The 25,427-nt window shown below is 41.7% G+C and overlaps 1 protein-coding gene across 1 annotated transcript in view; it reads right to left on the bottom strand.

Moving 5' to 3' along the window:
• Nucleotides 1–17,934: 17,934 nt before the first annotated feature.
• Nucleotides 17,935–25,427, bottom strand: part of LOC114572494 (B-cell lymphoma/leukemia 11A) — a 65,837-nt gene continuing 58,344 nt past the window's right edge. The window contains exon 6 of the mRNA XM_028604159.1: nt 17,935–23,754. Coding sequence (XP_028459960.1) covers nt 21,512–23,754 — 2,243 coding nt within the window. The 3' untranslated portion in view covers nt 17,935–21,511. The remainder of the gene's footprint in view (nt 23,755–25,427) is intronic.

Below are 25,427 nucleotides of genomic sequence, written 5' to 3'. Positions count from 1 at the left end.
CGCACAAACCAAAAAGACCAGAAACAGTTTTTCAACTGCAATTGCGCGACACTCATAACAGAATTTGTCAGATTTGCTGACTTTGAGACTCCGAATATTCAGGCTGTGAAACAGGTTATTGTGAGTCGGTTGTGTGGTAGCCTGCTTTTGGTTTGCTAAACTCTATGATAGCTTAGGAACTTTATTTGCTGACTTTTTTGAGCTTTGTGGAACAAACAAAGTGAGACGGCTATATGAGACATGCAGTAAAAGAGTCAAAATGATTTACTTTTTTGATTAAATTAAAGCATTTAAATAACTATAATAATAACTGTGATTCTCTTATTCCAGTGTGGCCCTTTGTGAAATTGAGTTTGACACCCATGCCTCTATTGTGTTAAACCAGCCAGTCAGCTGTTATTTTGAAATTAACCGAGTTACGTTTTACGGACCTTAGTCTGTGACGCAATGCATCCCTGATATCACCTTTCGTTTTGTAGTTTTACCTTTTTACCATTTTAAGCCAATCCCTGATGTTTTAACTAAGCCTTATTCGTCACATACACACAGTATAATGTAGTGAAATTGTATTACTGCATTTAAACCATCCTAAGCATTAGGACTAGTGGACAACTATACTGCCCTGCAAAGGCAAAAGGCAGTAACTTCATTTTTGGTCGAAAATAAGTTAATGATATTTTTGGGACATTCAAGTCATGTGGATAAGTATCTTGAGTCAGTTTCGTTGTTTTTTCGAGAAAATAATGGGTTGTCTTTAGCCTAGAAATCTAGACGCACCCTAGTGGCAGCACATTTATTTTGCAGCCAGGGGGGTCTAGGCACTCTCCATTGACTTGCGAGCTGGAAGAACCAAATTTTGGTCAGGCCAATCACATCGTGTATAGAGTCGGTGGGCGGGGCTTATGGCTGCTGCTGCTGGGAACAGCGGTCTTCTGGAAGACTTGGAGTTCAGCTTTTCTTTGAGAAAAGAACAAAGAACGGCACAGAAATCATTCTTAAAAAAGGAAGATGTGATCGGAGTTTTACCGACCGGATACGGCAAAAGTTTAATCTATCAACTAGCTTCGCTACCTTCTTCGTTGCTCTGCCTGGTTGTAGCGCTATCCTATTACGTGCAGAGGGAATTTGAAAGATAACCGATTATCCCGCCCCTCAGATTGAGCTCCGTCAATGGTGAGTTCCCAGCCCCTACATCTTGATGTGGGTCTGGCTTGTCAGGCTAGGTTGTCTTAACAGTAACTTCTAAAAGCCCAGGAGAAAGCAAGGCAGAACACCATAACACTAGTAACTGCTCTTTGACTTTGTTTTGGAATTTGAGTTACGGTTCAGGATAGCAAAAAGTACAGTAAATGACTGTAAGTAATTGTAAATCATTAGACATACAGGCCATGATCACTACATTTTATAGACGTGTTACTTTAATGATTTTGTAAATGGTGATCAGCAACCAAATATTGATAATTTGGAAGTTACTACCTTTTTTTTACCTTGGCTTGACTTTTCACTTTTTGCAGACAATACAAATGCAGAATACAGTAACTTCAAAATATAGGTCAAAAGCCTTTGTAGGGAAGTATACATACACCATCCAGGGAGCAACATGGGGTTTAGTGCCTCGCTCAGGGACACTTTGACATGTGGCCAGAGGAGCCTTGGGATTGATTGTCCAACCTTGAGGTTATGGGGCGACTATTCTACCTCCGAGCCACAAGCCACAACATTTACTATGCGTTTAAAACTGCCCCCATTACGCTAAATAGAATGATCACACGATTAAACCGCCACCGCGTGGCAGTAAATAAAACGGTTGTTTGTGTCCTTTTGGGAATCTTTGGAAATTGACCTATAATGTCAGTTAGATTGGAGTTGTTGGAGTTGAAACAGCAGCAACACATTCCCAAAATTAGCTTAGCACTTGGCTGCATAACAAGTATCAAACTAGTCTTACTATCATCATACATGAGGATACAGTAGGCTATGTGGTTTTTCTTGTGGTTGTTTTCGCTCTCTTGTTGAAACACTGTAGGTTCACAGTGTACCCTAATTATTTATCATTACACTGATGCTTTATATTGTCCTTTTGCTTTTAGTGTATACAAACCAGCAGATTAGGTCAGTCCTAACCCTCAAATATGTGTGGCTGTGCAAGCAAAAAGCATAAATATAGTGATGGAAATAAGCATATACACGTGTATGTGTTGATTTGTGCATGACTTAACCACAAATGGTAATCAAGCATAACAATACACTCACTTTGGTCTTATTTAAAATGGGCCAAACTGATTACTGTTATTACAGTGAAATGGTGCCCAGTTTAGTGGAGCTGGCCTCGACGCATTTAAAGTTACACACTCGCACACATAGAGAAAGAGAGAGAGATGAAAATAAACACAATCAGCTCGGGCTGTCATCAATCTATAATTACTTTGTTACTGTGTTTTAATAGGCTGAATGGGTGGATGGATGTAAGGAAGAGATGAAAGCATAGAAACAGAGAGAAGAAAATGAGGTAGAGAACATGTTCACAATCATTCTGTGTGTGTGTGCATATCTGTCTATAGTTTGATAATCCTAACATAACTAGTTACAGCAGCGTAATGGATCATCTAAATCAATCATCTAAAACCTGATGGCAACTACACTTACAAGTCTTGGAATGGCAATAGTGCACAAATGCACTTGACTGACCCTATGTGTACTGCTAATTCGGCTTTTTTGCCGGTGTGTGTGTCTGTGTGTGTGTGTCTGTGTTTACTTTAAAAGAGTCTTCCGACATCCCTGTGATGTCACTAAACACCTTGGGTGTGGCTGTGCGTGTGTGTGTGCGTGTGTGTACGCGTGTGCAGGTGTGTGTACCCTCCGTGTGCAATCTTGTTTGTGTACAAAGGTGCGGATGGGCCAATAGAACAGGTCAATCATATGACCAGTGCTCAGCGGCACAGGGTGTGTGTGTGTGCGTGCATGCGTGCGTGCGTCAATGTGTGTGTGTGTGGAAATTGACAGTTTCTAGGAACACAAAGAGACAAGTGGCACCCAGCCAAGTGTTTGTGGAATGGGACAGGTAGCATATCTTACACATACACCTCTTCTCTCTATCTCTCATTATCACTTTTGCACTACACAAAATCGTCAATTTTATACTTTTTGTGCCAATAACCTGAGAGGTGTTTGGATGATGGCATAGTACAGTTAAGAAAACCCGAAAAGAGTAAATAGGCGCTCTAAGATTTTAACATATCCCATTTACTTTTTAACAGTGGAACAATTTGTTGATTTTTCTCTGAATCTTTTCTGTTTTTAATCGTCATGAAATATGTTTTTTTTTATAACCCTTTTGAAATACTTTAACTTTTACTTGTAACAGATCATTTTTTACAGTGTGATATTGGTACTTTTACTTAAGTTAAGGTTCTGAATACTTTTTCCACCGCTGCGTGGATTCAGCGCAGAACTATAAATCAAGCTTTACAGCTGACATACAGCTGTATTATGTGCTGTATTATGTGTAAGGGAACAGAATGGAGGAAATAGTCAAACCAGTTGTCCATCAGCTGCTTGGAGGCAGGACTCACAACCTATTTATTACACTAAAATCCAACGGCTTGTTGTGTTTGCTGTCAGTGTCAAAGCTTTGTCTGTTAGGACGCATGTCCTACTCCAAATGTCTAAATGATTTCATGAGAGTGACCTTTTTTTTTTTTAACAGTGTATCGCTCTCCCTCTCTCTCTCTCTCTCAAATTCAAATTGCTTTATTGGCATGGAAAACAATATTGCCAAAGCATCAAGGATAAGACAATTTAATAAGAAGATTAAAAAATATACATACAATTCGAGGTAAACTAAAATACACAAATGTATAAACAAAAAGAAAAAAAATCATAGAAAAAAAACCTGTGTGTGTGTGTGTGTCTCTTTCTTTTTGTTACTCGTCCGTGACCCAGAAAGAGAAAACGCCACCTCATCAGGTTCACCCTCCACCTGTAAGTCATAAATAGAGCTCTCTGAAAAGACGAATACTCCCACTGCTTAAGGAAAAAAAGAAAAGTAAGAGTACACTACAGCACTCTAGCCAAGACCTACAACTAACTTTTGTCAACGGGCCATTGGGGTCTCTGAACTTAGCGTGTCACAAACCGTATTTCTTAGCAGTGTAAGGAGTTTGAAGGATAGATATTACTAATGATAACACATTGACTGCCTATACCTGGTCATAGCTGCGGCAGCAGAAAGTAAACAGGACCTGGCTGGTTTAAGGCGGTTTAAGGCAGTTGATGGCGGCTGTAGCTCAGTGGTAGCGTGGTCGCCTGCCAATCAGAAAATTGGTGGTTTGATCCCTGGCCTTGTAGTCCCATGTGAAAGTGTCCTTGGGCAAGACACTGAACCCTGAGTTGCCCCCGATGCTGCACCATTGGAGTGTAAATGTGTGTGAGTGTTTATCTGTGAGCAGGCGGCACTTTGTACGGCAGCCTTGGCCACAGCGTGTGAATGGTTCCTGTACTATGTAAAAGTGCTTTAAGTAGTCGTTAAGACTAGAAAAGCGCTATATACAATACAGTCCATTGACATTTGAGCCTTGCTTTAACTTGTATACAAACCCTTTTAACTTTATATACGAGTGATCTCCAACCCTTTTCACTTGTGACCCTTCGCCACTGTGAATGCATGTTGCATGTTGCATCCACTGATCAACATGCTGTGGATGTGTATTCTATGGTGCTGTGCAGTCAAACTGACTCAAGTTTACAGCATTGTGCAGCAGCAACAACCTAAATAAACTGGACAGTTAAAACAACACTTATGTAAAAAAGAAATATATCAACTGAATAAAAGGCTGAATTTATGGTGTTTTATTTAACTGACTTTTGTATGATGCAGCACATTTGAGAAATCTCAGATGTCCATACTACCATCTGTACTAATTAGTGCTCTCAGTTAAACGCGTTATTAACGGCGTTAATGCAAACCCATTTTAACGGCGTAAATTTTTTTATCGCGAGATTGATAAAAAATCTCGCGAGTTGTAGTTTTTTTCACATGCTGTTGCAGCAACTAGTAACGTTAGAAAAACTACAACACCACACCGGATCTAGCTAGAACGGAAACACAACAACAGGCACGCCGCACACGCTTGTTTGGGCTCGCGAGCCGGTCAAAGAGTAGCAGGCTAACGTTACGTTTTGAGTGGATGGCGAGCACGAGACGCCGAAATGGATGCCAATAAGATTCTGAATGGAAAGTTTACTTTTAAAAAGTTGCCAAATGGTTCCACTGACGAGACCAAAGTGATCTGTGTGTATTGTCGTTGTGAATTGAGCTATCATCGCAGCACGTCCAGTCTGAAATACACTTGATGGCCGAGCACACAGCTGATGGCCAAGCACACAGCTGATGGTTGAGCACACAGCTGATGGCCAAGCACACAGCTGATGGTTGAGCACACAGCTGATGGCCAAGCACACAGCTGATGGTTGAGCACACAGCTGATGGCCAAGCACACAGCTGATGGTTGAGCACACAGCTGATGGCACACAGCTGATGGCCGAGCACACAGCTGATGGTTGAGCACACAGCTGATGGCCAAGCACACAGCTGAAGGTTGAGCACACAGCTGATGGCCGAGCACACAGCTGATGGTTGAGCACACAGCTGATGGTTGAGCACACAGCTGATGGTTGAGCACACAGCTGATGGTCGAGCACACAGCTGATGGTTGAGCACAGCTGATGGCCAAGCACACAGCTGATGTCAATTCTCCGCCCCCTCGTCAAAGCCAGGCGACAAAAGCACAAAGCAAGCCAATCCACTTTTCCATGTTGATAAGAGCATTAAAATGAGAAAAAAATAATGGGACAAAAAGAAATCAAGGGACATTTAGAATTGCGAGTTAACTATGACATTAATGCAATTAATCGCGATTAAATATTGTTATCGTTTGACAGCACTAGTACTAATGTACACAAATGTACTGATTCCTGTTGAATTCAAACCGAACAACAGCATTTGGACACAATTATGGGACAGTAATTAACTTCTTTCAGGTGACGCAGCAGGGGGATGCCACTTTCACTCCAAGTTTTACCAACTGACTCCCCCCGCAGTTGTTGTAAAGTAGGGTGGGGGGGGTTCAGGGACTCTTCTATTGTGTGTGACGCAACCAGACGTTTCTGTACGATCGCACAGCATTCAGCAGACATCAAAAACCTGGACCCGGGTGAGGGGGTGTAGGGGCTGTAGTGTTGTCTGTCAGCCGCGACTCTGAACTAGACACAACATACCAAGTAAGCCACCACTTCACCGTGTACACACACACACACACACACACACACAATACACACACACAAACACACACACACACACACACACACACTTGTTTAGTCCTCCCCCTGCGGCAAGCAACAAAGGTGTTCAGTCATGTGATAATGTTAAACCCGAGCCTTAGACCCGCAGGTTGACCTTTCACCCTTTACACACACATATGAACCCACAGGAAGAAAAAGGAGCGGAAGAGATTAAAAGAGAGGGTGTGTGTGTGTGTGTGTGTGTGTGTGTGTGTGTGTGTGTGTGTGTGTGTGTGTATTGGAGAGTATGTCCTAAACTTGGTTACAACAGGAGGGTCACAGAAACGTATAAACATTGGTTCCAGACATAACAACCTCACACAATGACCCCTTTTCCACATGTGTTTGTCTCTATCTCTCTTTCCCACACACACACATTGATACAACTTGAGTCTATGCAGTGTCCCATCTCTCTCTCACACACACACACACACACACACACACACACACACACACACACACACACACACACACTTTTCCGACAAAGGTGACCCAACCCCGTCATCTGTGTAGCCATTAACCTCCATAACCCCAGTGTGTGCGTGTGTGTGTGTGTGTGTGTGTGTGTGTGTGTGTGTGTGTATGTGTATTGGAGAGTATGTCCTAAACTTGGTTACACAAGACAGGCATGAGTTTCCAGGGCATGTCGTCACACGCACGCATGCACGTACAGACGCGCGCGCGCACACACTCACCCTTGCACATGCACACTGATAATCCATGTCTTTCCTGGACTTCCTTTTATCCAGCTCAGGCCCCAGGGATTTTCCATTGGCCAGTCCGAGAGGCCTCTATCTGGGGTCAGAGATCAGAGAGATGCCCTTCATGACCCTGGAGGATCCAAGCACGGTATAGCGCTAACAGCCGTCTGCCGCCACCGCTGCGCTATGAGGTCATGGGGTTAGAACGCTGTCAGGGAGGATGATATAACACAGAACATCATCTCCTATAGTTGATGAGTGAGAGTTTTGTCTTTTCATCATTCTGCCACAGTGTAAAAAAAGCAGGCTATCAGGCTATACTTGGTTTAATGGACGTTTTTTTTTTTTTTTTTCTTTACCACGCTACAGCAATGAAAGCAGCCAGAATGACCAATAGATAACCCTGTCCTTGAAGTGGCACCCATAAGACACTATAAACTGTTTATAAGCGCATTGCTGTTGCCTGATAATTGTAATAATTGGAGCAGGAGATCACAATGTGCAAATGGTTTAATGGGTGGGTGATTTAGTGGGTCAGATCATGTATATGTATGGGACAACTGTAAAGTTAATGACATGCTTAAATTATTAGAATTTTCAATTTCTCAATCTTGGCTTTGGATGGGCTTTAAAACTGCATGTAAAACCTGTATAGCACCTTGAAGCCCCTCTGCTATAGCATAAAATGCTTAAAGATTGTCCAGTTAATGCATTGTAAGATTGAAATACCACTGTGAAAGATGCTAATCTATTAACTGCCACACATGCACAGAGCATGCACGTTTGACACATGTTGCTCTGCTCCCTCCCTGATCCTCCCCATCCCCCCCCCATCCATTCATTCTTTCATTCATTCACACTGACAATGAATTTGAACTTCAGACTGAGTCCGGGGTGGAATGAAAGAATGAAAGGAGAAGAAAAGGGAGGGAGGGTGCTTTCTTTTCTTCCTCTAAGCCTACTCCACGACCTTATGACCCAGCGCACGGCCAGGAATCCCCCCCCCCCCGTGCTTTCTCAACCCTCCACGTTCTCAGTTACAAAACCCTCCACATTTTGTGTTTTTAACATATGTCCTAGTCTATATCGATGACGTTTCAATATATGCAGGGTAAATCCAGACAGCTAGCTTGACTATCTGTCCAATCTGAGTTTTCTGTCGCACAAAAAAAAAAAAACTTTTGAACGTACACCAAATGTATGTTCCACCAAAACAAGTTCCTTCCCGAGGCGATTTTGCTTAGCGCCGCCCAAGATGATCGTGATTGGTTTAAAGAAAAGCCAATAAACCAGACAGACAAGAGAAACAGAAACTAGACACAGATCACACATTTCATGATTTCCACACCTGGCATTCCAGCACTGATGGTCCGTAAATAGATTTTGACCTCTTATGTCTCAGCTTAGCAGTGTGTGTGTGTGTGTGTGTGTGTGTGTGTGTGTGTGTGTGTGTGTGTGTTGTAGATCTACTACCATTAATACTGATTCAAATAGTGTTGGCAATTGTGACAATATTATCAGTAGTGATTGAGCAACTGCAGGGTGGATTCAACTTTTCTACACCATTCAAGAAGATGCTGCAGGATACAGCAGGATCTAAAAAAACACACACCTGCAATCACTCTTGAAGGGAAAAATGTAATATGTTGTCCTTTGAATGTAAAGATAGGAACTTTTAACTGAAGTCTCTTTATTTTATTGGGGAAGTGTCATGTTACCAAAGCTAAATGTTTTAAATCACCCCCATGTTTTAAGTTATTCTTAATTGAAATTGAAATTGATATGTCCGTTGAGTCTCTTAAAATTGTAACAAACAAGAAAGGCATTTCAGTAACTAATAGCTACTCAGAACTGTTTACCTAAGAAACACCGGCTGTCACTACTTTTAAATGTCTGTCACGTTTATTTTTTTTTTTCATTTATTTATCACCTTCCTTTTGATTTTTATTTTAACCATTATTTTATGTTTGTATAATTTCCTAAAAGCACGTCTTTATGCACTAAACTTGCGTTCAGGCCTCCAGGGAGCCTTCTTGTTATGTGTAAACCTGGTTTCTATCACTATAACGTTGCAGTAGTTTCTTAACAGAAGTTTGCATGTCTCTATGCAGGAATGATGCGTTTTTGGCCTCCACAGAGCTTTCCTATGATGTGTTAACTTTTAGCAGAAGTTCCTGTGAACACGTCTTTATGCACTTAACACAGATATGTTTTGTAGTTTGTTCTTTGAATAGTCTAAACACTCTGCGTGGCCACACATAACATAACATAAGCAAGGTCAGATAAGGAACGGAGCAATAAACACATGAACTCTGACCTTTTACCTCTTGACATCTTTTTTTTAGACAGACACACTGGAACTTTGAATGTTTTTAAAGGATAAAGTCATTTAGCACTATTTTTTATTTATTTATTTTTGCACTTTATTTATCACTTTTACAAATAATACAAAGTTGTCCAAAGGACCATTGCATCAACAGGGAAAGTAATCCTTATAAAAGTAGACAAGATAAATGAGGGTAAATACTAGGGGTGGGGGAAAAAAATCGATCCAGCATAGTATTACGATATTTTCCACAGATGCCAAGTATCGATCTATTATTATTATTATTATTATTATTATTATTATCTGTCTATTACATATGTGCCGAGTAATGTATCTTTTTAGATGAAAACAGATGTGGACAAAGTTTCCTTTTAGGGACATCATTTGAAATTGGGAAATATTTGAAGTTGGAAAAATATAAGGAATTGCAATATATCGCAGAATATGACAATATATGTTTAAAATCGCAATAATATCGTATTGTGACATAGGTTCATTCTCATGAACGGGTCGGTATGATATCGTCCATATGAGATATGTATGCACACCAAAACGTATGATATCCTAGGAAATTAGGAGATGAATGGCCAGGCGCGGGATCAGGCACGTATCTACACTACGCGGGCTATATGCGCCCGGTGTGTTTTCACTGTTACTCAGGCTTACAGTCCAAAAGGAGGGTCTACGCCCTTGAACTATGAGAGAGATTTCAGTTTTTGTCCGTCCACATAATATAGAAATGGTTGCCATAGGAGATAGAACTTGTTGGTTGAGCATCTTATGGTGTACTATGTTTTGTTTTTTCTAGATGAAGAAACTGCAAAAGATCTCTAATCCAGTGAATATGGGATGGTGGGGATACTTCCTTCCAATTTAACAAGATTAGGCGTCTTGCCACTAACAAAGCCAATGCCACAAATGTTAGCCAGTTGTTTGGATGAATATAAGTCCCCTTTAAAAGCACCAAAGATTACTCTTATGTGGGAGGGATCAAATTGAATTCCAAATATCTCTGAAAATGTCGCAAAAATAGAAGATCAGTAGGAGGATAGTATTGGACAGGACCAAAAGGTATTAATAAGAGAGCCCATTTGGCAGTATATTAATAGTTTTCAAGCTTTATGGCACACAAAAATTCCCCAGGTAAAATCAATACTCATATCAAAACCAAGCTCGCAGTCAAATCTTGACTTGGCGAAGTTGTTCTGGTCAATGTTTTACCAGCAGAGCTTAGCCTGCTTGTGACAGAAGGCACATGATGTAAGCTTTAGACGTTCTACACACCTTTGGCCAGGTTTTGTTCGTCAGCCCATTCATGACATTTTGAATTTGGCACTTTTCTGTCAAATTTATTTTGACTGCCATGTTTCTTATCTAGTTTTCCAGCCATGGAGGATTAACATATTGGATCTGGTCAGTGATGGTCTTCTTTTAAAAGTAGCATACGGTATGTGGTTGACTACTGCAGATGGATATTTTTTTTTAGTCTTATCTTCATGGATTTCTTCAGCCATTGTTCTTGATGGTGATGATAACTTTTACTCACACAGAGATTATGGGAATGCAACAAAATCATTAAGACCGATAGGTCAAGACACCTAAGCAGTGAGATGATGTGACAGGGTAAACCACCAGGCTAGGCCATATTCAGACAACAGGACTGTGGACTGGGTCTTCCAGCAAAAAAGTTTTAACCTTTTGCCAACATTATCTGGCTGTTGGGTTAGGGGTTAGGATAAGGCTACATTTACATTGATACGTTTTGGGTTTTTTAAGCTGAGTTTTGAGCCAAAAGTGAACTTTTTAGCTCCAGTACTAATAGTACCTAATAGTAACTAATCTCCATTTAAACTAACACGCACATCAACATTCTCGTTTACTGGGTATGCGCGTGCCGGGGTAAATAGGAGGCAGCATGTATACTCCGCCAGTTGCTGGTAGTTGCTATGGTAACGTTAGTAGCTTAGTTTCAGAGAACGAGAGGTCATGACCCAATCAGGCGGCGAAACATTGGCGTCAGTGTCGGTGTTGCCAAAGGTCTCCGTTTGCGGCCGTTGGGACTGCAACACAACGCCGGAGATTCCGTACCAAAACGGGGTCACAAGTGTTTTCAAATGTCTCCGGTTTAGGGGCTTAGAAACGCCAGAGCAGGGGGAATTGGAGTTGTAAACGTAGCAAAAGAGGCTCCGTTAGCCTGAGCCTGGTCTGGATCAACAGAAGTACATTTCCAGGATAATTGCCTGACATCCGGCGCCTCTCTGTCTGTTCTTGCTCACAAACTCTGTTTGCTTCAAGAAACAACAACTACACGCTGAAAATGGCAACTTTTGAAGTAAATTTGGATCGTGCAACAAGACAGGCCTGCTTGGTTCTTTTGGGGAAACATTTTTAAGATTTACAAAGAATATGTTTACCACATTTCCTCTCTAACTGGGACGTTTTGGGACCGATTAGAGAGGATCGCTATGGCCAAAGTACACACAGTGATACAGTGCTAAGAGCAAAAGACATTTAACCATGTATCTAGCTCATTTAAATAGCTCACGTTACTGTATTGTCTGAACAGTTAATTTAATATTGTATGTGGCGTTTTCTTTTGCGGGCTGCAAATCTTCCACCAAAACAAGTTCCCTTCTGAGACCATCTTGCAGAGCCACCATCGCTGCATCGCCCAAGACGGTTGTGATCGGTTAAAAGAAATGAAACAGCCTAGAGCGTTTTTTTCTCTCCTATCCCTGAATGTATATGTGGAGAAGCCAGACCTTACTCCACAGCACTGTGGAAATATAGCTCTGGCAATGCAAGACTAGGGTTAGCCTAACCCAACCTAATAAAATACATGCAAAGTGCACATTCCTGTTAGATTGCTTTGCAGTGTCAACTGTTTTTTACCTTGTGATCATTGCAAAAAAAGTTTAAATGTTTGATACGGTAATAACATTTTAGAGCAGGAAAAGCTTTCCTCAACTAGTAGTGTGCAGTGTGTTGGCGTCTTATCAGCCTTCAAGCTCACGGATCTAAAACTCAGACGGGCAACTTTGACCTACCATATTTGTCACAGTTGTGCGCATTACCGTTTGGTTTTAGCTCCAAATAAATGATATCAATACCAAATAATAATTGGTTAAACTGTTGTCTTGTCTTGTACAGTCGGTTGGATTCAGACTGCTTGTGTTTCTTGTCTCATCAGACTTCACTGGAGCCTCCATGTTCCGAGATGGTGAGTTTAATCCCAACCAACCGAAAAGAAAAAAATAAGAACCACGTTTCCGTGAATGAACATTGCTCAGGTTCCAAGAGGTTCTTTTGTGTGTGTCTCACGACCAACATGTTTGCTAGCCCTCTTAGCCGTTATAAGTACGCAAACTTAGTCAAGTTAGTCAAATGGCCTTGCCACCGTGAATTGAAATCAGGTCAGAGGTAAACTTTATTTTCACCTCCAATGACTGAACACAGAGTTTCATTCAATGGGTTTCTGAGTCGTTGTCTTAAACTCCTACACAGGGGTGTTAAATGTGTTGTGGTCAAATGCGGTCAATGTTTCTTTACTGGCTTTGAATGCAATGTTTTACATCCTGGACTGGACTCGTGGCTATTATATGTGCTAAGTAATGTTCAATGATCGTCCATTACAGTAAGAGCCATTTACTTTGCAGCCCGTTTCCTATAGACCACAGTGGTCAGCGTGTATTAAACCGCTAAATATGTATAGAAGTAGCTACTCCTCAGTATGGCACACAGAGGCTGGCTAAGACAAAAAGGACTTCTGTGGCATAGCACAGTATGTACACAGATACCAAAGTACACTCAGTAGGAAGAAAGGCAGACAAAACACACAAACACTCACACACATACATTCCTTTCCTTTATCTGGATTCCACTGGAACAGTGTTGCGCCAAGGCCATACGGTGACAAAAGCAGTGTGAAAACATGCTTTCTCTTTGGAGAATATTTTATTGTTAAAACCCTGCAGGCCAAAGACAAAATCCATGAGAGTTTATGGGGGACTGCAGGTCATGGTTGTATAGATTTTTATAACGGTGACAAATGCATTATGCTTTTCACATAAACCAGCACAGGAGAGCCCCAGTAAAGCAGAAAAGGCCTGAATGCTTCACGGGTTTATAACACAATGAATTTATCACAGAAAGAGAGAGAGGGAAGAGGCAAAGAGAGAGAGAGAGAGAGTGAGAGAGAGAGAGAGAGAGAGAGAGGAAGTAAAAAAATATGGCGCTGATTTGTTTTATTTGCCCAGGCGGTGCTGCTGGTGGCAGGTTGCATTGTTTAACAGGGAGTAAAAAAGGAAACTGCTGCAACTTGTAGGTCCTGGGGTGGGAAATAAAGGATCTTACAGTCGTCCCATGTCCAGCACACCTCTCGCAACACTGAATCTCCTCAAAGTCAGTGACTCTTGGGGGCATCATGGTAGCTTGGCGGAGTGAGTTGCATACATGAAAAACGTTGCTTTCAATTTGAGTCTTACATGTTCTTTGTGAGCTTTTGCAGCTTTTATTCATTGCAGGGAAATTAGGCAGATGTCTGTGCTCTAGTTTAGCAGCACCCTGCTTTACATTCACACCTGGGAGCTGCCCCGTACACAGGGGTGGGGCTAGAAGGTGAGCACGGTGTGGCACCGGCCCCCACCCCCTCATGGTGCTCCCCCCCTCCCCAATCCATTGGGCTGGAGTGATGTCATGAGTGATCTGACAATTTCCATTTATTCAGAACACTGTCACTTGGCTGCCTGTTCTTCCAGTCTTCCCAGCCCTTGTCACATGAGCAATTAATGTTTCCATGACAACTATCCAAAATTCTGATACCATGGAACCAGCAAAGGAAGTGGCAGACTTAGCCTGAGTGTATACAAAATACATTTGAAATGAAAGCAATGGTTTCCATACATACATACATACATACATACATACATACATGTGTGTAGTTTACCAAATTTATTATGAGCCTAAATTACGTATTGTTATTTTTTAACTATATTAAACAGTTTGAAACCAACCCCTGGTTCAAATTTCAAAAAATTAAACATATAACATTGTAAAAAACAAAATGATTATGTGTTGGATGACAAAACCCTAGCTGAATTGCCATTGATTTAATGTAAGTGTAATTGTGATGTTTCTGCTAATTCTAAGGGAACATGAAAATACAAAAGTAAAAAATCTTACCTGAGGTGTCTCTGGACTCAAAATCCACCCCATCCCTGTAAAACGCCCAAGCTGTAACAAGGATGCCTGAGCCCATTCTTTGTCCTCCTGGGTGACAGGTCTTTTGATGCCAGCCGAAATAATGGTATACAAATGGTTATAATGATAAAATGAGTAATGTATTTATCTCAATTTAATAGCCTTTTATTATAATCATCATTTATTTATAGCATACAATCTAAGCTTTTAAAAAAAAAAAGGAAAAAAAAAATCTCAGTGTACATCTCAGCCTCACTGTCTTGCAACTATATTTCAATATGGTGATATGATCACGATTTTTCAGCTGCAATACAACACACCGCGAGTGTATGTTAACTTAAATACGATTAATCTCATTAGCAATAGCTTTAAACCACATTACGTAGTTAAGAAAATAATTCAAACCACGCAACATCAACAAACTTATTACAAACCTCGTGTTGTGGATGGTGTCATCTCAGACACTCTCTTGGTTGCAATTTCGTCCCCCTTCGGAGCGTTGGCCTTCTTCCACACACATTCCACGTCGGTGCGGGACCCATTTTTCTCAACCCAAATCAACAAAGCTGCCTTATGATGGCACTTGTCTCTGCCGATTGGGCACTCGCATGTGCTGTACCTGACTACCTGGCCCTCAACGTGCACCTGTATTGAAAACAATTTAACCCTCACCCTAACACTTCTAAAACACATTGCTGTCAGCGCTGTTACCATAACAATACTTCTGTAGCTAGCCCGGGGCTATCAGATCATACTACTAAATTGACTAGCCTAAAAGTTCCCTAAACCCTCTAAAACCTGGCTGTCACATATTTACTTTTTAATCCTCATTTAGTTACATCCACAGTTATAGCAGTCCTGTACATTTTTTTCTTTTGAAATACCTCATCCAGAACATGGAATATCACTTTACGTCAACTAGCTAGCTAGCTAGCTTACAGCTAACTCACCTCAACCTCGTAAACCTTCTTTTTCATTGATGCCTGGACTCTACCCTTAATTATGCCACCTGAATGATGTGCTACACTAACCACTCTGTTGGAGTTAAAGGAGTTTAAACCCTTTTTGACCGCCAAGGGTACCTCACTAAAGAAGGACGTGATCGTAAATAAATTTACAGGTTCCGCCATTGTTATTGATCTGGACGTGCTGAGCGCTTGGAACCGGAAGAGGCTAAACGTCACGCGTGACGTCAGACTTAACAACCGGATAATGTAAGCCTAAATGTGTATTGTATCCAGATATACAATTTGTTCAATATATCAAGTGAAATGAATAATGAATGTGATGTTTTATTTAGCAGAATTACATTACATTACAATGTGTTGTTCTATCCTATCTAATATTTCTAAGCTGAATTCTGATCAATTTTTCAAGACATTTTAGATATTGAATGCCTGTACATAATTTGGGGAAAAACATGATAGTTGTCGACATCCTGTTTTGTATCTACTGTAACTGTTGTCCAACTGTCTTCATCATTCTGAAAACCAGAACACAACACATTTTCACAACTGTTGTGTTACTATTACTATAAATGTTACTATTTTTAAGTTAGGAAGTTAGCAATAACACCATTACCAATCTAAAAACCTATTTTTAGTAGAGTTAACAATATAAATGGTTATATTTCTCCAGTAATAGAACTTTTGAGAGAAACATATTTTTGAATTGCACTGTATTTCTGGCACATATTGCAGAATTGACAATAAAGTTGACTTGACCTGACTTTTGCTCCATTGATTTGCCGGTCCAGTCAGAGAGACTGAGGCAAGATGACACAAAGTAATTTTTTAAAAACTTAAAAAATTCAAGGCTTTGATGAAAACATACAGGGCTGGAGCCCCAGAAGCCATCAGAACCCCCAGAAGCCATCAGAACCCCCCCCCCCCACCCCCCTTGCTCCGCCCCTGGTCACAAAGTAAAATAATGCACAACATGTCTTCTTTTGAGACTAAACCTGTTTATTATGTTATACGTGTGTTCTTTAATTCCAGGTATTCCCTTTGAAGCGAGATAAGAAATCACTTTGCACAGAAAGTCTGCCTGAGCATTCTTTTACCGCCACGGCGAGCATACTGTACACAGGTAACAGGTTAAGTTGTGTAATTGTACTTCATGCACATGTATGAAAACATGGGAACAAATATGGTGTATATGCTCACTCATGCATGTTTTGCTGTTGGTCACTTACCACAATCTAATATATGTTTTTTTTTGAAGTTGTTGATGCTAAAGCAATAATAGCTCCGGTTTTTTTGTGGTGTATGTGATTTATTTTATTCTGTTTGGAAAGTAAATTTCAATGAAAAGTAGGGATGTACCAAAATGTGGTGTATTTGTTGATATTTTTCTTTTCTTCTTTTTTATCTCAATCTACATCATGGAATCTTGTATCCTTGTTAATGATTGTAATGATAATACTGAATTAAATCCAAATCATTGAAATAGTATGGCCCTTTAGCAGGTGTATTAATGCTTTCTGAGACATGTGGGAGAAAGCTGAACAGAAGGGTGCGGTGGTAGGAGGACATTGATCCTGACAGCTTTATGAGGCTTTGTGACCACTGAGCAAACACAGGGTCATAATGATATTTACTTAAGCACATTCTGTGAGAAGAGGAGCATATATGTTCATACACGTTCATATAATGTATGTGTGTGTGTGTGTGTGTGTGTGTGTGTGTGTGTGTGTGTGAGAGAAAGGCACATAGGGAACAGCTATTATCAGCAACAGATAGTGTACTGTACTTTGAGGAGTGACATGCATAATGCACATATGTGCCCTGAGATAGTGTGCAAACTGAGTGAAAACTGTGTGTTGCACGTACACACGCATGCAAACACACACACACACACACACACACACACACATAAACCAACTGGGCTGTCTCGACCAACAGGTAGGATGACACTGCAGACACACAGGTGTCAGGAGTTTAAAAAGTTGATATGTATTTTTGAATTTTGCAGCGCCACACGTCTGACAGTTAAATCGCCTCTCAAGCTGTCTGAGAATTGACACTATGGCTACGGAGAAAAACGCGTTCCAGTGCTGGAAAAAAAGAAATAAAATAAAAAAAAAAACATTTCATACAAAAATCTAAAAAGGGTTCTTGGTATGCTGAGTTGTGAAAACTTCCATTTGAAAGGATTTATAAGAAATAAACATTTGCATTAGAAACTGCATTGGAAATAATAATAATTCTAAGCAGCACACAATGGGGGCGGGGGTGCATTGTAACACACATACTCATGCACACACACTTGATGTAACACACAGTGGAGATAAGCGACAAGTGCCATTATACTTTCATTTTTTTTATTAATTGTTTTTCGATAAAGGGACAAAATGGGTGTGTGAACAGGATTATGCAGACATCTGCCAGAAAACACAGACAGTGGTTTTCCCAATACAACTGAACAGAGACCCTAAAAAGTACAACAGAAATGAAAGAGCTAGGTTTGTCCAATGACCATGGGCCACCATTACAAAAGAAAAATAAATCCAAATGATATCATAACCAAAAATAAAAAAAATAAAATAAAAAGAAACCAAAAATAAAGATCCATTCCATGTCTCCGTTTTGAACAGAGCATAAAGGTAATAATAAATAGTAACTCCCATAGTAAAAGATAAAGTTCAAGTTCAAGTTACAACAAACAGCTCTCAGAATAGGAATAGAAAAGGCTGATAACAAAATATTCCGCATTGCCATTTACAAAAAAGTCTCAACTCAAGCAGGCTTCTCCACGTCCCCCGGGTAATTTTTTAAATATGCTTTGCATATGAAAGTATACCCAATCTAAAATATAAAGCACCATTTAGTATTTGGCAATGGAAAAAAAACTGCAAAACATTTAATTTCTTTTTAAATGTATTTATTTTGACGCTTTTTTTTTCTCGTAATCCATGTACTGCATATGAAGTTTGTTTTTCTTTTTTTTTCCTCACTTCTTGATGTTGGAATGTAGTCAGGTGGGAGGGGTGAGAGAGACAGAAGCACACAACAGAACAGGCTGACGTCAGCTTGCATTACTGCATACAAGAATGGCAGCAGGGTGGAGGGGGGGGAGAGAGTGGGGGGGAGGGTTCCGAACCAAAAACCAAAGAAGATATGTACAACCACCTCTGTGGACAGGAAACAGAGCGGCGGCCATCTGATGGCCCGTGACGCCTCCCGATGCCACATACTTTAGCTGCTTTTTATGGGTTTTTTTTCCTTTTATTTCTTTAAACATACAAATAATTCGCACTATATTATCCTGCCAAATTAAAAAAATATACCGTGGCAGCTTGGGATTTTTTTTTTCCACTACCAAAAAAAGGTATGGTAAATACCTTTAGAGAGAACAAGCAACAGTTAAAAATACGAGCCTCAATATAAATACTATAGTGCCTACTCTAAGTGAACATTGAATTCAAATACAGTTCTAGAAATACAGAAAAAGTAGACCATAAATGTGTTTAAGCATAGGAATCGACATGAGTGTGCATTTTCCTATATTTTAAGTTCTTTATTATATATTCATATATAATCTTAATCCTTTCCCCAATGCAAATTGTATTTCAACCTGAAGAGCTGTGAAGAGCCAAGGCAAAATAAAATACAAAACCATCACAGAATGTTTTTTTTTTTGTTTTGTTTTTTTTCATCTATTTTCTTTTTTTATCATTTCATATATACTGTGATCGGAGTCTTGAATACCACCAAGACGCTGAGGAAAAGAGAAACGACAACCAAACTTAAATACAGTTTCCCCCTAAAAGATAGTGAAGTGTTATTTGCAAAAACGTTTATTTTTCATATCTATAATTAAAGGAAGATTTATACAAAAACAGATTCTCGCAGTGTGAGCAACAAGATTTGAGTGTCTGTTGTCTAGCCAGCAAGGTCTGTAGATTATTCAGGCGTAGATGAAAACAGAGTAGCGATACAGCTCCTTAATGAAAGGTGGTGCTTGGTGCTTCTGTGGCCAACGAGAGCCGCATCAACTCTGTGACCGCGTAGAGACGCTGGTTACGAACGTAACTCGCGTCAAACCATTTCGTTTACAGACCTTGCCGACAGGGTGAATTTTCAGCCCAGGCTAAGCGCTGGGGTTTCTAGGGGTAACAAATTGACAAATGGTCAAAGGTGGAACGGCAGGGGTACAAAGGTTAAGGTTCACGAGGGTGGTTTTGCTGGCAACAGATTACGTGTCTCATCTTTTACTGCTTTTAACAATGGGACCCTTGTCATCTGACAGCATTTCAACAATGTTTTTTTTTTCCCCTTCAGCGTAAACTTGTAAACTGGGAAAAATTGAAACAGTGCACTTCATACCCTTTAAATGACAATCTAGCTTTTGGACTCAACCCATGTACCAACATTGCATCAGTGTGGGAAAATGCAAGAGAGATGTCAGTGCTTACTGTGAACAGCTTGAATGAAACTAGACAAGGAAAAATAAATTTCCTTTTGGGTTGAAAAGCAACAGCAAAAAAAAAAAAAAAAAATTGCCCTGCATTAGCCTATGCATACTGATTAAAATTATCGCATTCACTCTTTTCAAGAGCCCTGGAGTACAGATGTTTTTTTTTTTTGCAATTCTTTCTTTCTTTCTTTCTTTTTCTGGAATTCATAGTTAATGACCCTGTTTTGATATTAGAAATGTAAAGTGAAAGAGATTGCTTCTCATCCCCTAATATAATGCTTCCAGTTCCGTGTAGCTTTCTGTCTGTCTAGCTTGTAGTTATTTCAATGCCCTCAAACAAAGTTAACCTCGCTTGGAGCTCATATATTACTTTATGCATTGTTCCACACACTGACATATCGAAACAGCGTTCTAGGTTTGTGCTAACGCAGATACATTGACACTTCTCAGCCATGCGCTGTATCCCTCAAATTCAGGATTGTACATTACAGATTACCTTTATCTCAAAAGTACCTCCTTACCAGAAACAAAACTACAAATAATTCTGATATACACAATACTGCTTGTACCATGCTTGCCATGAAATCCACATATTAAAGATAGCCTATTGAACATGTAATAGGTAGCTAAATCATGATTAACGAGAACTCTCTGATCTTTCATCATGAGTTGTCACAGTCCCTTTGAGCTGTCAGGTGCTTGATGCAAGGACCGTCCCTGGGTGGCTTAAACCTTTTAGCTTTATCTAATGTGACCCCAAACTTATACCAGATAAGATTATGGCCAATGCAGTCTTGAGATATCAAAGGCACTCTTTCCGTTTCTACCAAATGATAGTACAAATTGACTTCTTAGCACACCCATGTCTTTTTGAAAGAAATTTTCAAACTTTCAGTTTAGTCATCAAGCCAATACATGATTTTTTTGTAACCCTGTGTGAACATGCCGTCTTTTAGAAAGATCAGGATGAGTGCATTTCCAGGGTTGTAAGAGGAGGGTCAAGTCACAGACTGTTCACTTTCCATGTTACAAAACAAAACTGTACATGATATGTGTTACAGAATGTATGCAGCATGGATGTATCTTTCTTGTCTTTTCTCTTTTTGAAGAATAAAAAGAAAAAAACAGAACAAGAGAAAAACAGCAACACATTTACTCAACAACTAACCAACCAGGGACAAGTTCTTTTCTTTTTTTGATTAGCAAAAACATACTATGCATGCTGACTAATTCTTAAAAATGGAAAAGGAAAACTCAAAAAGGAAAATAGTACACAACATGTAAAAATTATTGCACAAGAGAAAGGCTCGAAGTTTTGCGTCAATGCAAGAGTATTGCCCCGATACAGATCATGCATTCAATGGGTAATGGAAACGGGGTGTGCTGGTGCAGAGCACATGGTCTTAAGCTTCCACCAGACTGGTGAAAGTGGAGTGTTAGGGTTGGGGCAAATCTACAAGGGGCTGGGAATAAACAGGGGACGAATGGCGGACATAGCTGCGGGGAAAAGGTCCCATAGTTCGGCCTTCTACTCTGACTTGATTTCGGTACTCGAAGAACGGTCACTGTGCCATTTTTTCATGTGTTTCTCCAAGGTGCTGTAGACACTGAAGGGCATCTTACAAATTTCACACTTGTACACGTCTTTGCCCACCTGACCGTGGGTCTTCATGTGGCGAGTAAGTTTGGAGCTCTGGGCACAAGCATAATTGCACAGATCACACTTGTATGGTCTCTCCCCTGTGTGGCTGCGCCGGTGCACTGTCAGGTTACTGCAGTTCTTAAACACCTTGCCACAATACTCACAAGTATCACTCCTACGGCCGTCCTTGGAGTTCGGTCGCCCATGACCCCCGAGGTGTGGTGTGCTGCCCCCACTGCCTGTACCACTGCGGCCCGACATCCCACCGTCCAGTTCCCCCGGAGGGGTCGAGAAACGCAGACTGCCGTTCTCTGAAGAATGCTCAGACGAAGAGGCGAAGGGCGATTGTCTGGAATCCCCAAAGTTCAGAAAAGGGTCCTTGAGTTGTCGGGAGGCGGCATAGCCAGCCAGCCACTGGGAGTAGACGTTCTCCGTGTTAGGGATTGTTGGAGTGGGCAGGTCAAATTCCTTTTCCAGCTTGATACGTTTGGAGAAAGGGCTGAGTGGACTGGGGCTACCCAGAAGCAGTTTTTTAGAGAGGCCAACAGAGGCAGATTCGTTAGGGGATGCTCCCCGCCCATTGACTGTCGAGACAGAGCCCTCCGCCCCACGATCTGTTTCCAACACCGAGTCCCCGTCACACATCTCACGATTGTGGTGATGGTCTTGGTTGAGGTGGTGGTGCAGGTGGTTCTCCTGGGCCATGGCATTTCGTTTGTGTGCGCTGAGGGCTTCGCTGAAGTGATGCATGCTAGCAGCTAGGCCCATCCCCTGCATCACCTCAGGCAGTGAGCGAGGAATGGACCCCTCATCAGCAACTCCGCCCAGTCGGCTTCCTATACCACCGTTGTTTTCATGCTGACGTGCTGCTTCAAGGTTCAAACCAAAGTGATAGCTATTGTTTCTCCGGGCTGCCCTTTCTCCGTTCTGCTCTTCTTCCTCCTCCCCCTCCTCTTCCTCCTCCTCTTCCTCTTCTTCCTCCTCCTCTTCCTCTTCTTCTTCCTCCTCTTCCTCCTCCTCCTCCTCCCCATTTTCACGTAGCATGCGGTTATTCTCACACTTCAGCTTGGCCACCACTGACTTAAGGGCATTGCTTGCGCTGCCCAAATGCTCGCTGGTGCCAGGCTCTGGAGAGGAGGCTGTTGAGAGACCATCTTCTGACTTGCCTGTGTTTGGCGAGGAGGATTTGTGCATATGTGTCTTCATGTGGCGTTTCAGTTTGCTTGCCTGTGTACAAGCATGATCACACAGGTGACATTTGTACGGCTTCTCCCCTGTGTGACTGCGCCGGTGCACTATTAGATTACTCTGAAACTTGAAGGCCTTGCCACAAAACTCACAACACTTTGATTTCAAGGGGGTGGTGGAGGAGGGTGTTGGCCCCGCTGAGGGAAGAGGGGTAGTAGGAGTGGTCTGAGAACCCACAGGTGACTGCATGGACCCTGGAAGAGGGGGTGGGGTGGCAAGATATGGAGTTTTGCTGCCCCCTGCACCTCCTCCACTTCCGCTTCCTCCTCCTGTCTGGAATGGCTGGAGCAAGCGCTGCATGGGGCTGGGACGGCTGGGGGAAAGCGGGGGAGTGGACCCAGTGTTGCCCGCCAGCTCCCGCAGCCGCCGCGAGAAGTCCATTGTTGGAGGGGGGTCCAGGGGCAAAGGGGGATTGAGGCGCAGCACCCTGTCAAAGGCACTCGGGTGATGGGCTGCCAGCGCCAGCTCCTCTGGGCTCAGGTGGTGAGGGTCCAGGTGGTTTCTTGGAGGGGGGCTGAAGAGGGGTGGTGTAGGAGGGAAACGCTGATGATGGCCCCCACCAGCAGCGCCAATGGCACCAATTCCCCCCCCTGCTCCCACGCTGTCCCTTCCACCTGAGCCCGAGCCAGGGATGCGGAGGAGGTTGAAGGGGCTTGCATCAGGAGGCAGATGGAGGCCGTGAAGAGGAGGCTGAGAAGGGCAGTCTGCGCCCCCACCCAGGGAGGATGGCCCACGCATTCGTGGGGTCAGAGGGCTACCATGTTCACTTTCCAGGTAGATACGGAAGCCGTGGGTGTTCTGGGCATGCTGCAGCAAAAACCAGGCACTGCCGTACGACTGCTTACATGTAGTGCAGGTATAGGTGGTCGGCTCCTCCTTACCTGTTGTGACAGAACAAAAGGAATCGGGTTAGGAGGAATTAATCTCTTAAAAACCTTTGACATTAGGCATGACCGTGTGAATCAGCCAATATTAGAGGCTGTTTAAGCTGTAAAGACAATTACCTTAAATATTAAAGAAAAACTGTGATTCAAACATTTACACAGTTGTGCATGAACAGTACTGTGTAGAGAATGAAATCCATGATAGACAACTCTTTTCAACTTGGCTGAACCATTTTTTTATTTGAACCTTAGGCCTAACTGTTACAGCTTTTAAAAGTGGTCGGCACATGGTGTTGAGGGCTTTCCAAACACAACAGTAGCTGTTATTGAGGTCATGCCCCACATGAGTAGCATGTGAGAAGTAGTGTGTGTGTGTGTGTGTGTGTGTGTGTGTGTGTGTGTGTGTGTGTGTGTGTGTGTGTGTGTGTGAGAGCATTTGTTCTTCTCCCAGACTGCTCTGGGACATAATTTCTCCCTTTAGACTGACTGTGAGTCCTCCATTGTCAGCAGGAGAACAAAGAAACACGGCTATCCCGGCGGACTACCACTTCCCACTGATCTACCAAAACAGAGGCCCGCTGACAAACACACATACACTCACATGCAGGAGAGGCAACAGAGAAGAATCATTTAGACCTTTAAATGACTGCTTCCTTTCTGTATAACAGCATGAATGCATTTAAAAAAAAAATAAAGCTGAGAAAAGGTTAAGACTTATTTTAAATTTATTATTTCAAGGTACTATAACCCAATTAGCAAATACCGGATCAGAAATGATTTTGTATTTTGGCAACAAAAGAATAAAAATCAAATGTATGCAAGTTTACCCATGTACACTGTATTCTAGTCATATTCCCGTATGTGCTGTTTACACACCTACCAACGCCGATCAGCCCACAAACAAATGCACATACGCTCACACTCCCCATCCACACACACACACACACAGCAGAACACCCCAGCCGCCTGAGGAAAGTAAAACAGTAGGAGTGTAAAAACATTTTGTCTCCAAACGGAGAGGAAAAAAAAACCCTTCATTCTGCCTCAAAACCTCTTTCCTCAGTGAAGCATGCAGAGTCACTTTCCGATGGCAACGCGAGGAACATTTAAAACAATAATTGCCTTTGAATGGCCTCGGCGATGATGACCTGTGGTGGGACCCGCAGTGCATGTGTAATCTCATTAAGGGGACCGAACGGACGGCCATCAGCTCGTTTACAAGATTAAATGACAGACAAAACCCCCCTCGCTGCCATTCAGAGCCTTCCACCATTAAGCACAGTGCAACGTGGCTGCAATGTGCAGAGATACACATTCATACATTAAGACACAAATGGATACACACAATCAAACAGAAATATAATTGAGTATTCAAAAAGTTTCGACATTTACGTTTCGACAATGCAAATGAACTGTGGTCAAAAGTTAAGGCCTGAAAACATTTTTGTGTCCATATATGGGCAAAGAGCTACTGAAAGGACTAAAATAGGAGCTGAGAAAAAGTATTTAAGAGGTAAATGCTGCTGTGAAGCCCACTCTGGAATTTGAGTATACACTTTGTTGTTCAGTTTTCTATACTAAATAAAGCATTTATAATACATGAGCACATACTTACATACATAGAAAACCCCATGGCAGATGCGTTATTATGGAACCCATGCAACTTCTAG

Source organism: Perca flavescens, chromosome 17 (genome assembly GCF_004354835.1).
Source record: "Perca flavescens isolate YP-PL-M2 chromosome 17, PFLA_1.0, whole genome shotgun sequence".
NCBI classification, from domain to species: domain Eukaryota; kingdom Metazoa; phylum Chordata; class Actinopteri; order Perciformes; family Percidae; genus Perca; species Perca flavescens.
Note: the sequence above shows the minus strand (reverse complement) of the source record. Positions and strands in the feature narration are given on the sequence as shown.